This window comes from Colius striatus, chromosome 1 (assembly GCF_028858725.1).
Source record: "Colius striatus isolate bColStr4 chromosome 1, bColStr4.1.hap1, whole genome shotgun sequence".
NCBI lineage: Eukaryota > Metazoa > Chordata > Aves > Coliiformes > Coliidae > Colius > Colius striatus.
In genome coordinates, this window is record NC_084759.1 from 139,842,073 (window position 1) to 139,857,137 (window position 15,065).

The 15,065-nt window shown below is 36.1% G+C and overlaps 1 protein-coding gene across 6 annotated transcripts in view; it reads left to right on the forward strand.

Annotated features, from left to right (window-relative positions):
* Nucleotides 1-15,065, forward strand: part of EPS8 (EGFR pathway substrate 8, signaling adaptor) — a 133,454-nt gene that overhangs the window by 107,529 nt on the left and 10,860 nt on the right. For 5 of the 6 annotated variants that reach the window (XM_061988861.1, XM_061988860.1, XM_061988863.1 and 2 more), the window contains 4 exons: nucleotides 147-330; nucleotides 4,183-4,316; nucleotides 7,246-7,357; nucleotides 8,148-8,291. In XM_061988861.1, the coding sequence (XP_061844845.1) occupies nucleotides 147-330; nucleotides 4,183-4,316; nucleotides 7,246-7,357; nucleotides 8,148-8,291 (574 nt within the window). The remainder of the gene's footprint in view (nucleotides 1-146; nucleotides 331-4,182; nucleotides 4,317-7,245; nucleotides 7,358-8,147; nucleotides 8,292-15,065) is intronic. The other variant, XM_061988865.1, reaches the window with a different exon arrangement.

A 15,065-nucleotide genomic window follows, 5' to 3' on the forward strand; every position in this document is an offset into this window, starting at 1 on the left:
TATTCTAGCACAATTCTGCCTCTACTGTGATCTCAGCCTTTCCTCTATACTAATAAAAATTCTAAGGCATTTATATTTGTGGGAAACCTGTTAAATCAGTATTTGTATGGCCCTCGATACAGATCTCTAATTTACTTTTCACCCAGAGCGGACTGGCCCAAAGACCAGTTTATTCCACCTTATGTCCCCCGTTTCCGAAATGGTTGGGAGCCTCCTTTGCTGAACTTCATGGGAGCTCCAAAGGAGCAAGAGCTCAATCATTTGGCTGAATCTGTGGCAAATGTTGCAGAGCAACAGCGGAAGCAAGAAATGAAAAGACTATCTACTGAGGTAAGTTACTTGTGACAGCATTTTGTCAATGAGCAGAAGTCAACACCAACTGCTTCTTCGATATGGAAAATATTCTGTGGCATTGTCTGAGTAGCCATGCTCTGATGTCTGCTACATCAGTGCAAGCTCAGCATACTTAGATTTATGTTACGTGAAACCAAATACCTGCTCAGCTGCAAAATATGGCATTAGGAAAAATATAAGGTTTTTGCTATGGCTCTCCTTGAACTTGTTGCACTTTCCTGCCTCTGTTGGGAGGACAGCCCAAGCCCCTCAGGTTCAGTTTAGTTCTTGACCTGTGCTTTCCAGTCCCATTAATTTTGATCATATGTACTTCAGGCTTAATTTGAACCAAAGCATTCTCAAATGTGCATCCATGCACAGCCATGCAGGCAAAAAAAAAAAAATTGTGCCTTTTTGAAAATTTTGCATTTAAACTACTTCTTCACAAGTGTGGAACTTAATATTCCTTACATTTATTTCTTGATACTTTCACTATATTGGAATGAAGTATTTGCAGGTGCTATCAGAATAATGCTGTGTCAGGTAATTTAGACCTATTTATGAGAAACAGATACAAATTAGACAAATTATTTCACAAGAACATTTTCTCACCCTTTTCTCCCAAGAAATGTTATGAATTTAGCAATAGAGGGATTATTCCATTTAGAGAATGGAAAAATTAACCCAATTAAAGCCTTCAGAGAAAGTAGGCTGCATTTTCTGATGTCACAGTCAGCCTCTTTGTGTCTCAACAAAGATTCTATTCCTTACTTTTTCAGTAGAGTTGATCAGAAAATGTACTTTGATTTTTGTGAAGATGTTAAGAATATACGTGGATATTGTTGGTTTTTAATTCACCTAACACCACCCCCCCCACACCCCCCCACTCTATTGTGGAAAAAATTTTCGTTGTGGAAGCTTTTTGTTGTTGGGAGGACATAGGTTTTGATTTAAAATAATTTGTTTTTCCATGATAATTCTATCTTAAAGCAGTTATTAGCTAGTCCAGTTTAGCAGCTGAGATATGGAAGTGAACTTTAGAATTTTCTAGGTTCATTCCATAGTCTTTCCTATCTTAGTTGAGCAATCTACACTGGTGTGCTATATTTGGAATACGTCTTAATGCAATGATACTGGGTTTTATCCTGATTTTATAATACAGATATATATTTTTTTGTCTATTAGTGAAAAAATGCATATATGGAAGAAGATTCAAGGGAAGGATTATTGGCTGTTAGGGAATGATGTTTTCTTGTAGAACAGTTTTCTTATTGGAAACAATAAAGTTTCCCTAAAGCAAAAATTTATCAATACTGCCGATGGAAAGCTTGTCACAATAAAACTTGGTTTTAGTGAAAATCTCTGTTAATCAAAAAAGAGAGTGTGCTCAGCTATAGAGAGAAAAAAAATGGCTACAAAGTCTGCCCTGCAAAGGACGATTAGATATTGGATTACTTAAATCATTGTTTGACTTTATGCCTAACAAGATGTACAGGAATAAATGTGCCAAAACCCAAGTTATTTCCAAGGATTCATTTAGAGCAAAAGCATATTTGGTGAAGTTAATGGCCATAATAATGTGAAATGTAGCTGTTGCCATTGCTGTCACTCCCTTTCCTAAGCATCTCCCAAGAAAGTCTCATCAAACATTGTCTCAGAGTTTCACTGCTTCTGTACATTTTCATGCAGGTTTTTTTGTTTACTTGTGTTCCTTATAAATAATAATTTTAAAAAAGACAAAAAGACAAAATACTATTAAAAAAATAGCAGCAGCAATTTTTCTATTCTGATGGCTGTAATAATTTATAATTTATTAAATAAATTGAAATAAATTTAGAGGGGGAGAATATATTCAGGTGTTTTGATGGCTTACATTCCAGGAAGTTAGTTGATTTCATTCTTTTTTTATGGTGGTAATATTGGTTGGATTGGTAGTTTTTTATGCCAACTCTTTGTCTTAATCTTCAAAAGACAAAAAAAAAATAATACCATTTCACTGAAGGTGGTGTTGTGCCTGGCACCTGGGATGTCAGGCCTTAGTTTCATGACTACCATGTGGTTTTGAGCAAGTCATTTAACCCTGATATCTTGGCTCTTTGTGCCTGTGCCTCCTCAGCACATCACTAGGGTGAAATGCACTGAGCTGCTTAATAGCTGTGAAATGCTGTAGGTGCTCAGCTGGAAAAAGCTGCAGGAGTGCAAAATATGGTTTGTATGCAGCAAAAGGACCACCCTGGAGTGGGTGATACCAGAATAATTATTCTTTCATAAGTCTGCCACAACACCTTGCTTAACAAAGGGTGACAGAAAAATAAGATTAGAATGTTTTTTCTCTTGCTGCCAATTGACCTTCTGTCTCCACGTGATGTTGCTTCCCTGGGGACCAAGACTGCATGTTGAGAGCTGGGAGTTTGAGGGAGAGTGCACACAACTGCCTTCCCTGCTCGGCAGGGACTGCTCTGGCATCTGGTAAAGTGCATTGCAGGTTCCCACTCATCAGAAACTTGTGGGTTGGGTTTTTTTCAGATTTCCATTCCTGAAGCTTAAGATGCAGTCACATATGCAGTTCCCACTGGAGGAGTTTCAAGGTAGAGACAGTTCAGTAATGGCGACTTCAAATGGCAGTGAAACAGTACAGAAACAGTGATAGAGTCCCATGAGGTTAGGGCAATGCAAATAATTTGTGTGTGAAACAGAATGAGTTTCTGCTTCCTGGGTGGCTTTTGATGTAAGGTATAAACTAGGTAACACTTGAGATTTTTCTTCAAAGTGGTCTTAATAATATAGTTTTAAAGAATATTCTATGTGTATGTGGGGTTTTATGTGGATTTCATTTATTTTCATAAGCTGTCAGACAGGTAGACAAGTGTCCCTGAGTGGCGGGTCAGATACTTGGAGGCAGAAATGAGGTGAATAGCTTTTCCATAGCCACACAGGTCAAAGGGAAAAGAAACCCAGTACAACAACCACAAAAATGCCAATACTAGAGTTAGAAATTTGGTACTTTCTGATGAATCTCAGTTGTTCTAACTTGTGCAACTTGGTGATGGAATAAAGGAAATATCTAAAATTAACAATTTCAGTATCATAATCTCCAGAAATGAACTGCTTATATTGTTTTTTCTTTTGGGAAATGATGACTAAAATAATTTTTTTACTAGATGCAGAGGATCATTGCTGGGTTTTTTAAAAGTTCACTGCTTAAAAAGAATTTTCTGAAGTTTTGAATGTTCATACATACGTGCTTGTTATTAAATTGTGATTGTTTTCCTTAAATAAATCCCTAATGACACCATCATGTGGGGTTTTTTTGCATTTCCTCTTTGACTTCAGTCATATGCAATGAAAGGTTGACATCAAGGAGCCAGTTGATTTTTGTAATCCTGCAATAGAGTGATAATTTTTCTTGGTAGGATTTACTTCTGATAGAGACTTACTATTTGTGTCAGAGTTTTGTGGCTTTAAGTGTACATCTAGAACAAAAGCTTAAAGCTAGTTTCTCAGTGCAATTTCTTTTAGAGCCATTCAGTCATTGTTCAGAAGTTGTGTTGCTGTAGTGATACCCAAGATATGGCATGGACTTTGCCCCAGAGAGTTGTTGTTCTAAAGAATATCTGCTGCAATATTAATGCAGTGGGATGACTTAGGATAGAAATTCTTTTATTCCTATCTTTTTGATCTCCCCATTTATGGATTTGACATGCAGAAGTTATTAACTCTTCATGGCAGAACGGTGAGGATGTGTGATTGCTGACAGGGACCCTAGGGGTGCTGGATTAAGTGAACGAGGCGATGCTGCTGCTGATGCTAATCAATTTCGTTGCTTTGTTTCTTTTTTTTGTCTTCCAGCCTCCCGGTGTTCCCGACTACCCTCCATCCGATGGGTATGCATTCAGTAACACAGCTTACAAAAGAGGGCCGCTGCTGGACCAGGGGGCAGCTGTTGCTGCCTTTAAGCAAACTGTTAGCCGACATGTAGATAGGTAACACTGAACCAACGGCGTACGTGGTGCTGTGGATAACTGTCCCGACTTACTGCTATTGGGGTGGCGGTGTCTGTAATTACTTCTGGTTGTGCTTGGAATGGGCCATAATTTCTGTGAGGAAGTGATTCTGGTTAGCAGTGGGTATTCTGCTTTTGCTTCCCTAAGGCACATCATTAAGGCTCTCTTAGTATAATGTCTATGCAACTACCCTGTTTGTGTATGCTGTTAAATCATTTTTTCCTCAAAAATGACATGGTGGAATTCCAACCTAATTGAGAACACAGAATCCTCCTGTTTGGGTTCAAATTTTACTCTACTTTGTTTCATGTTTTTAAACATACTCTCTGCTCTTTTCAGAACTACAAAGAATGACAGGTCTGCTCTGAGATTCATCTGTCTTTGTTTTGAATGATTGTTTGATTTATTTAGCTGCTCACTTAGTCTTCTGAAGTCTTCTGCTTTCTGTTTTCTGGGCTGGTACACAAATATCTTCTTTCAAAATAGTAACTCCTTGTTTCTTCCATTCTCTCTCAAATGTTACAGAAAATGCTTTGAAACATCTGCATAGCGACCAGTGTCTATTTGCACACCTTCTTTCATTCCCTTCATTTTAGCCTATTGAATAGCTTCACAAGATTAAATACAGTGATCCGTGGAGTCTTGGCTTTGTCTCTGGGGAAAATCTACACCAGCACAAGCTGTAGAAATAGACCAGTAAAGCAGTTTCGGAATTGCTCCCCCATGCCAAACCATATTCCATATACACTATAGGTACAGTATTTTGGTTTATGTGCCATGAAAGTTGTTTAGGCTAAGTTTTGGGATGAGATTGCTGGTTAAAAACTCATGGATACTACTTTGTTGATGAAACTTTTGCATAATCCCTAGTTTTGAGCTATGTGCTGAAAGATCCTATTGTTCTTCAAGCAAATAAATTCCCATGTAGTTTGCAGGTTGAAGATTCAGTTCTTTTCCTGAACTTTGGATTTGTTCTTAATGTCAACAGTAGTCATCTCTTAATCATTTTCTCAAACTAGGTTACTTTTTAAGTTCTTGTCTCAGGACCAGTCAGCTTGAAAGCTAGGTGATCTGTATTCTAAATTCCTTTTTCTCTTATCTGTAATGTGATAAGACCCATTTTGTCTTTTCAGAGTAAGTGTGTTCCATGCAAATATTGTTGCCTCCATTTCAGATTTGGTGAATGAGTCTTGTTGCATTGAACTGTTGATGCTATCAGTGTAGCTGGTTGCAACTGAAAGAATCATCCAAGTCTCTTTTGTGGCTGGTAAAGAGCACCCTGAAAGGCTGTACAATTCACTAGGTTCCTGAGCAGTGTGAAGTGGAGATCAGAGAGCTACAGTTATGGTATAACTGATGGGCAGTAAGAAAACACAGTGGAAGATGAATGAAAGGAAGCATTGACAACATTTGTGCCCCAAGCAAGATTTTTGACTCATTAAGCTGGGCTCAAAAACCATTCAGTCACTGCAACAGAGTATAGTAGAAATGAAATATATCCATTTTTAAAAATTTCTTCTTGAGTTACATTTTTTAAAGGGATTGGGATAGTTAGGTGTGGACAAGGTAGGAAGGCACAGTTAGTGAAACAGGTTTGGAAAGGCAGCCTAAAAGCAAAAGTACTTTCAGAGGTACATTAGTTATGTCCCTGAGATAGTAAGAAAGGAGTTCAAAATTATATGTATTTTGAGAAGGTGGCAGAAAAAAATGGGATTACTCACACGTCTGTCAGCCTCATAAAAGCTATTCTACAGGCTAGGGTTCATCCCCTGTTTTTCACTCTCTGCTTAAACACTTATAGTGTTTTATCTGTCTGTCAAAACTGTCTTTTGCTCTAATTATGTATCTTCCTTTTTTCTGCTCTTCAAGACAAGTGAGACAGTTCTCCACAGCCATGCAATAGCTAGCTAACTGCTGGATTGCTCAGGCACACGTGGGACCCACAGTTACGCACCACCAACATCAGCAGCTGTCTGCATTTGTATCCCTGTACTGTGATATTGTTTGCAGCACTTGAGGCCATCAGTTGCTTTATGTTTTCATTATGTCTTTGGATTTTTTTTAACTTTACTACTTCATATGGATTTCAGGTTGTTGGGTATAATGTGAAATAAGTGAATAATGTTACTGTTTCTTTTGGACCTGTTTTGAGAGGGTTTCTCAACTTGAAGAGATGGTGTGTCAAAGAAACTAGTACCTTCTTATCTAAAGGCATTCTGAACAGGTCTTTCATCACAGAAACAGAAAGACACAGATTTAAACTGGCATTCCTTTGTCTACAATGAGCCCTGTTTGTAACTGCTAAGAAGTTGTATTTCATTTTTAATTCATACGGTAACTGGAGGTTGTTAGAGTTGATGGTTACTTATGGTCAATTAAGAAAACCGATCTATAGAAGACGAGCATTTAGAGATTTAATTCCATTGCCATTGATGGAAAAAAATATTAAACTACTATGTATTTTAAACAATTTATGATGAACATTAGAAATAAGTTTCATACAAAGTACAAGATATCAATTATATACTATATATAGTCATTTGTTTATATGGCAAATGATTGTTTAACCTACTGTAGGAAAATATGTAGTGTATGCTTATTTTAAATCAATGGCAACTGCTAACCTAAGTTGTTATCATAGATCTTGCAAGCAGTGAGCTGATAAAGATTAGTAGTTTTGAAGTTCATGTAGCTCAACTGCCTCTTTATTTTGTTTCTTTTTTTTTTTTCCTCTTTTTTGATACTTAAATCAATGTGTTATGAATAAGTAGTTCTACAGCAGCAAGATGTTACAGTTGGATGGGATTTTTGTTTGAATGGTTTTCAGGTTGTTGGAAGAGGGAGTTTTGCCCTAGTTTTTATTTACTTGAGTGTCTTACTGGACAATAATATGACTTTTGCTTTGCAGAAACTATGAAGCACACAATAAAGCACAGACTAAGAAATATGCCAAATGCAAGTATGAATTTATGGCAAGAAATAACAGTGAGCTTTCTGTCATGAAAGAAGAGATCGTAGAGGTAATTTTTTTGCAAAGAGAAAACATGAATTTCCAGTACTATCCAAAACTGAGGGTACTTCCTCTGTAGATAGTATGACGGTCCTTGATCAATACTTCCATGTGTTTGATTTATCTCCCTTAATATGGAAAGTTCAATTAATTTGTTTTGCATCATAGAAAAGATAGAGATTCTGTACTGAATTATTTATTGAGAGATCCATGCTCAAAATACATTTGTGTATTTCTTCCGTCTTGTCTGCTGCTGCTTTTAAAAGCCTTATTTTAGTAGTATTTAAATAACTAGCTTTGGCAAACGCTATCTCTGTGCTCACAGGGCATAGTGAAATACTGTCCTTTCCTAAAAAAGTTGGTATCTTGAAAGCTAGACACATTTGCAAGAGAGATAGCAATGAGGAGAAAATGTTGTGTCTGAGGTTGCATGGCAAGTAGTCAGATTTCAACCTTTTTCTAGCCATCCCACTCTGCTGTTTACTCAGAAGTACTCTCTTTCTGAATTTCTCTCCTGAGTGGTGTGCTTTTCCTTGAGTTATTAGTATCCCTTTTGTCAACAGCATGTAGGTTGTAGATGTGGGAGCCTCTCTTTGCAAATATTTGAATTTTCACTCTGCTGTCTTGTCCAACGCATGTCTGAGCTTACAGAGGTTCATTACACACTTTTCTTCCTTATGTTTTCTTGAGAGCCATGGTTTGAGAAGAGCATTATGACCACATTGTTTTGAATTGATACAGTCTTAACTACTGGCAGGAAGAAACTTAGAAAAACCATGTAATTTACTGAATTATTTCAGATTCTGGATGACAGAAAGCAGTGGTGGAAGGTTCAGAACAGAAGTGGCAGCACAGGATTTGTGCCAAACAACATTTTGGACCCTCTCAGGAATCCAGAAGGTAGTCCAGGATGGTCAGAGCCTGCATATACCCGCACCATCCAGGTACCAGCTGCTTCTTGGGAGCAAAACTTTCTTTTAAAGTGTGCATGTGAAGGAGAGATTCACAGCAGGGCTAAAATATCTGCATATTCCACTGATATGTCAAAAGATTTATATTTCTTATACAAACAAGCTGATTTCTGTATTGCATTGAGTCTAACATGAGATAAAGTTGGTAGAGGTACAGCAAAATGTTTTCCTTTAAGGTTTGGAACTTTTTTTCTGCATATTTGCTTAGAGATGGTAATTTCGATTCTAATGGGTATGTATGCATTTATTTTAATTGCAAATATCCATTGTGGATTTATAGCTGTTGATGCCAAAGAAGGAGTTTGAATTATTCAAGGTAGGGTCATTGCTTCTCCTAGAAGAGTGAAAGCTAGCTTTGGTTTTTATTTTCTGTGTCTATGTGTCTCTGAGTCTTGAACTTATTTAATTATTGCAATTTCAGAGTCATAAAAAATAGATGTCTTTGCTTTTGAATTCACAAAGCAGGTATTTTTCAGTAACTATGTCTGTGCGTCAATAGCACTCTGGTCTCCTGGCCTAATTTTGGTTTTCTTTCTTTAATGTTGTGGTGTGGAATTAAATTTTTTTTTGATTGCTGTTTCTTTTATATGTTGAACAGAATTAGAGAGTAAACTATTTTTTAAAAACAATCTTAAATCATAGCAATTATGCACCTGAGTAAGGGTATAGAGGATATATTTGTCATGTATATTTTTAGACAACATTTAAGTGATCTGGAGACACATAAAATAAGAGATTGTATTTTCTAAGACCTGTTTCTTTCCTTTTATTTCTAATGACTTTGAAAGGTTAGGCAAACAATTTTGGATTAAGCAGAAATTCCTGGCCTGTCACTGAATCAGACTTTTTCAGTTCAAATGCAAACCAAACTTCTGTTGAAGTTCATTTAATTTGATATTCATTCATTGTACATACACACTACAGCTGATGACTGAAAAAAGAAAAATGCCATAACATTCTTTTTGACTATCCCTGCTACAGACTCATCTCAAAGTCCCAGCTGAAAGTGTCACTGTGCTAGATCCTGTGTGCAAAGCTATGATGAAAGCTGCAGCTTGTGTAGTATTTCTAGTTTTGCTGTGCGTATAGTAAATCTCTTGACTTCTGGAACAATAATGTGGTAGACCTGTATTGAGCTTAGTGATCTTGAATCAGATTTTTGTTGAGTTTTTTGAATCCCTAATTGTTTGCCCATAATGTGTGAGCTCATGCTAAATTGATGGTTTCTTGCCTCTCTGTGAAATGAAGCATGCATCCAAAGTACTTTTCAAATCCTGTTTTAAAGATCTTATTTTTTCTTCAGGTGCATGTCATTTTCTCTGTTTGGGATTTGCTGAGAAATCCTGAACAGATTGAGTGTGGTTTTGAGTTCTTACACTATTTTTTGTAAAAAAAATACTGCAGATTTTGAAGTCTACTGTTTGAAATAATGGCAAGACATGGGAAATAATAAAATAATTACTTTCATAAAGCATTCTCCGTGGAGCTATCAAAGTTAGGGTATAAAACCCCAACATTCAATATAATTTTGTTTCTTTATCCTTTAGCAGGTTGTTCCCTACAGCTTTATCATACTCAAATGGGAGCTTGAAATACTGTGAAATTATTTAGGAATATAATGTATTATACTGCATAAATGGAGCCTTTATCAAGATGTGTCAGTAGCATTGTTCTTAACTTTATGGTGATTATTATAGTTTTAGCACTCCCAAGTGTGCTAATTTGTCTCTTTCTCTGTGATAGATACATGGTTCATTTGGAATCTGTTTGCATAACCCTATTTATTTTCATCACAGTGCTGTGAGACTTTGCTACTATTTCAGAGAGAAATGAGGCATTGAAGGGATGACTGCCTTGACCAAGGTCAAATAGGAGAACTTGTGGGTAGAGCAGGAAATTGAAGCAGTTCCTATCAGTGCCTTTGCCAGACCTTGAACACAAGCAGACTCAGCACCTGGTGCTGTGCCGCTTTTGCTGGTGTCCTAAGTTGTTTTTGGTTTTTGAAAGTCTGCTTTCAAAGTAGTCTGTCTACAGTGGTACGCTACAGATAAGTGTTATGTTCAAGGTTAGATTATTTCTTTACAGACTGATGGCCTTTAAAGCACAGCTGACTGAAGGATGTTTCCAGATTACTAGGAAGGATTAAGAATGCTACTGAAAGACAATTTTTTCATTTGGTTATTCTACACACTGGCAGCCTTTCTCTGAGGCATGGATACTTCACAGTTCTCAGAGCTGCAAAGTTTATTCCGGTGTTGTGCTCCCTCTCCTAGTGACCTCTGAGTCCACAGATTAGATTCTGACTTTTCTCTCAATCCCTTTCAAGATCCAGATCCATAGTGACTTGACAGCACCAAATTGTCTAAGACAATACTTTCAGGAACATTGCAAGCCGTATTCTAGTTATTTCATCATCTTTGCAAAAGAGAGGCTGTAACACTGTCTTTCTTCTGGTCAGTTGAATTACTTTAAGGAAAACAGTATTTTTTTGCTTGTTTTGTACCTTTCTACATTTAGGAGTACATTTTGCAGATTGTTCATGTTTTCCACTAATGTTAATCATTTTTTATGAGTTTCCTGTGTTATTGATCAGTTTATTGTGAACCAACAGTGGTACTTCACCAGCCTGTTATGTATGAACATAAACAGTTTCCCCAGCACTTTGATTTCTTCTTTCCTACAAGTATTGCTGGTGAACCTAGAAAATAATAATATTATTTTCTTTTTACTGTGCATTTTATGAACTTTTTTTAATGCTCTTGAAATAGAGATTTGAGGATTGTAATCTGGATAGATCTGTGTAACTTGATGGACATGTTAATGTCATGACACCCTTTGTGAGGTGAGACATTTATTAGCAGTGATGTGTATGAAATCCTGAGGCATGGTGAATAAATATTAAGCCAAATGCAGTCCTGTAGTCTTATTTTGAAAAACATGACTGCCTACAGAATTGTGACAGTATATCTGAGAGGCATGTGTATGTTATTTAAACACCAAGACAAAAGTCTCCAGCTCACTTGGGACAAGTGTCCTTTGTATTTCCTGGTGATTTGCTATCAAAACCACTCTTTCAAGACTCTTTGGCAGCTCACTTAAAGTATCTCTGTTGGGAGTTGTTTCCCCTCAAGCACATTTGCGTTCCAAGTTAGTGTGATAGTGTCATTCTCATCTTTTGCCAGCTGGTATCATTCCTGCAGATCATGAAGTGTTTGATAATGAAAAGATGCAGTTGCCAGGGATTCATTTTGCATGTCTCAATTTTTGACCAAGAGCCATCCAACCAAGACTTTTTGATGACTTAAAAAAAACAAAAGTTCTTTCCTGTCCAATTAAACATTGATCCAATCCCAAATTATGGGGTGATACTTATTATACAAAATTGTATGGAATAGTTGTTAAAAGGATTTGATTAATGATAAGTATTAAAGATTCCCAGTTTGGCCTTAACTGGTTTGCTTTTAGTTGTTTGTTTTGTTTTGATTTTTTTTTAAATAATGGGAACTAATGCTAGCTAATAACAATTTAAATAAGTAAATTCTGTCTAAATTTCTTCTTCCATCCTAATGTAGTTCTTCCTTTCTGGCAAGATGTTAGCAAGGCCGATTTGTAAATAGTGACATAAATTCTTTATACCCTGGAAAGAGCTAGTTAGGTGGCTTGGAAATTTAATAGACAGCAGTTTGACTCTCTATTATAGCCAAGGAAACGTTAGCAAAGTCCTTGCTTGAACTTTGCTCTTCCAGACTTGAGTACTCGTTGTCCCTTTTGGGTGGGCATAGTGATTGGTTCTCTCTTAAAATGAGTCTCAAGAAAACATCCAAACCACAATGCTATTGACAAACCAGAGACTGAATTCTCTTCAGCCCTCTTGGTGAAATCCTGTCACTGTACAAACAGAAATGTGGCACTAAAGTGCTCAGAGAGAGAGTAAAAGGGAACCTCCTTGTCTAATGAGAGTATTTCCCAGCACTAATACTAGTTACAGTTTTATGCAATGCATCTGTAATGCTAAGTCTGTATTTGCCATACTTCAAACACCCATATTCCCTATTTTTTGTGCCAAAATGTGTTTAAAAATATATTATTCCCAGATTTTATATTATGATAAAATATTAGGGTGGATACCATTAGCACTTTCACTCAAACAGTATTTTGCTTGCATTAAAAATAGATGAAATTGTATTGAATCTTGATTTTTGACAAGATGTAGTCTTGAATATGTTGAAAAAGAGCTTTGGGGCCTCTGTTTTTTTCCTGTAAAAACAAAGATTTTCTGGCAAAAAATAAGAGGGAAAAAAATCTTGTCATAGCAAGCTTTTCCGATGCATCCTCTATTATCACTGTTCCAAATAATTTAAAAGGTTTGTTCTAATTTAAATGAGTTGAAGATCCAAATATATTCTTAAAAGGAAAAAAGTATGAGGAAGAAGGAAAAACAAAGTCTAGAATTGTTTGTTGTTAGGGCTGTTAGCAAATTAATATATGTCTGTCAGCACTGACCTTTACCTTATTTTGTAAGCCAGCCAACATTTCTTAGGCTAAAATTAGTAAGTTCCTTTTTTTTTAATATGTGCGTATCTTCTTGTTCTACAGTTTCAAGTATTTTCTGCACTCACTTTATGACTATTATCAGTTTTTTGTTGGAATTTTGTTCTTTATTAACCCCCTTTCTAAGTTTCTGTATGGGTAGGTGCTTTGAAAAGAGATCATTGCTTACATGGTGCTACATATGTATGATTTGTAGCCAACACTCTGTTCATTATTCCAAAGAAGAAAATGAGACTAACTCACTATGAAAGTTACTTAGTAAGAGGAGGTAATTATTAGCATTGATGTTCCTTTGTTTTAAATTGCTAATGTGTATGAAATTTCAGGAGTGATGTGTGAGACAGTTACTTTTGCCTTTCTAACAATACTGTTTGATGTGATTTACTCCATTTTCCTCACAGCAATTGCTGGGAGAGCTTTCAGAGGTAAAAAAATTACTCTTCTGATATTGAACCTCGAAAATTACTCTTTTGGACTATGTAGTCACTATGCATGCTTGTTTTGTTTGTAGCAATGAATAGAAGTGGTGAGATGAATGTATCGATGTCCTCAAAAGATCTAGAGTTAAAACGAGAACAGTTAAAAAAAGAAATGTTAAATGAGATTCAAATGCATAATTGGCTTTTGGGCATGTTGAACAAAATGTGAATCTGGTTTCATCTATACATTTAGAATTTAAGTTATACTTCCAGTTTAATTTTTTTATTTTCACTCCAACAAGTCATTTTGATGAGGCTTGTAATTGCAGTAAAACATATATTTGAAACTATAGCAGTAGCATCTATTGAGAGCTACATATAATGTTTAGCCTTCACTTTTTCTCGATTATGATTGTGGTGATGTGCAGTTTATGCCTTGGTTTGCAATGAATCTTCTCTACCATAAGAAAAGGCCTGCTTTTCCTTGCATGTTGTTTAAGAAGGTTGGGGCACACATGAAGGTAATGATCTAGTAATTGGAATCTGTGAAGAAGACTGAAAAAAATCTGAATATCATTATCTGTGGAATTTTTAAATTAATTAACAATACTTTGGATATACCAAGGTACACCTATATATCATAAATTAGAATATATTTACTATATACTTAGTAGGGCACTCTTTTTCCACTAAAGGAGAGGATTCTTAAATGTACATTATTCTGCCTGTTTTATTGTATGCATTTCACTTTTCTTGGTATTTGACATTTTAAAAGCATTAATTGTGTCAACATTTAAGTTGTAGAATATAGAAAAGTGAATGATATATTTTTTTTAAAAACCTTTTCAAAATGCACTGCACAAAATAATTGAGATTAATGTCTTTGAACAACTAAATGCCAAGGAAAAGAAAAGTGAGAAAGTTTAATGGGGAATGTATTCTAAGAGTATATATTTGCTTCAGCAGCTGACGACTACAAAGAAAGTGAAAAATTATCTAAGGGAAACAAGCCTTTTTTCTGAGGCTTAACTGAGTGGCCATAGAAGCTGATGGGATAGATTTTCTGCTGCTATAACTCAGTGTAGCATAGCTGTAGTGGTTCCAGTTTACATTCACTGCAAAAATGCCTTGTCCATCACTTAAACTTACCAAGTTGGGGATTCCATATGAGAGTAGTTGCTGACATTTAATGAAAGTTCAGTTGTTGTCAGGACAGTGACAGTGGTCTGCTGCTCAGATTCTAACATACAGCTCCTACAAATATTTCCCTACCTGACCGGTCATAAACCATCTGCGTCTAAGGAAATAGGGAAAGGTAGGAGCAATAAATCTGGGGAATCAATTTTCATACCAAAGTAAGCAGACTTCTCAGAACTAAGAAATGAGGCATCCCTATTGAGCAAACAAACTTTAATATTAAATTTTCAAGCTATGTTAGTCCAAAATTGTGGAGAGAGAACACTGTTAAAACAGCGAGATGTTGAGTTTGTTTAAAAGAAAGGGATAGTGTGAAAGAGAGAGCGTAGGTTGCTTCTAGGCTTCTAGGCTTGTCTGTTGTTGAGGTTTCTTTGGGAAAATATATTTGTTCTCCTGTATCAGGTGCCATTCTAAAGGCAGAGGAGGAGAAAATAATTTCCCAAGATTATTCTTGAGATATATCTTCTAGTTAGTTACTCGCATCAAGATAATTTGCGTGTTCTTAGAGTGTTATATAAAGTGGAGGAAAAGAAACAGCCTTATTCTAAGAATTGTGGAGTTTGAGTGTTTTTAATTGCAT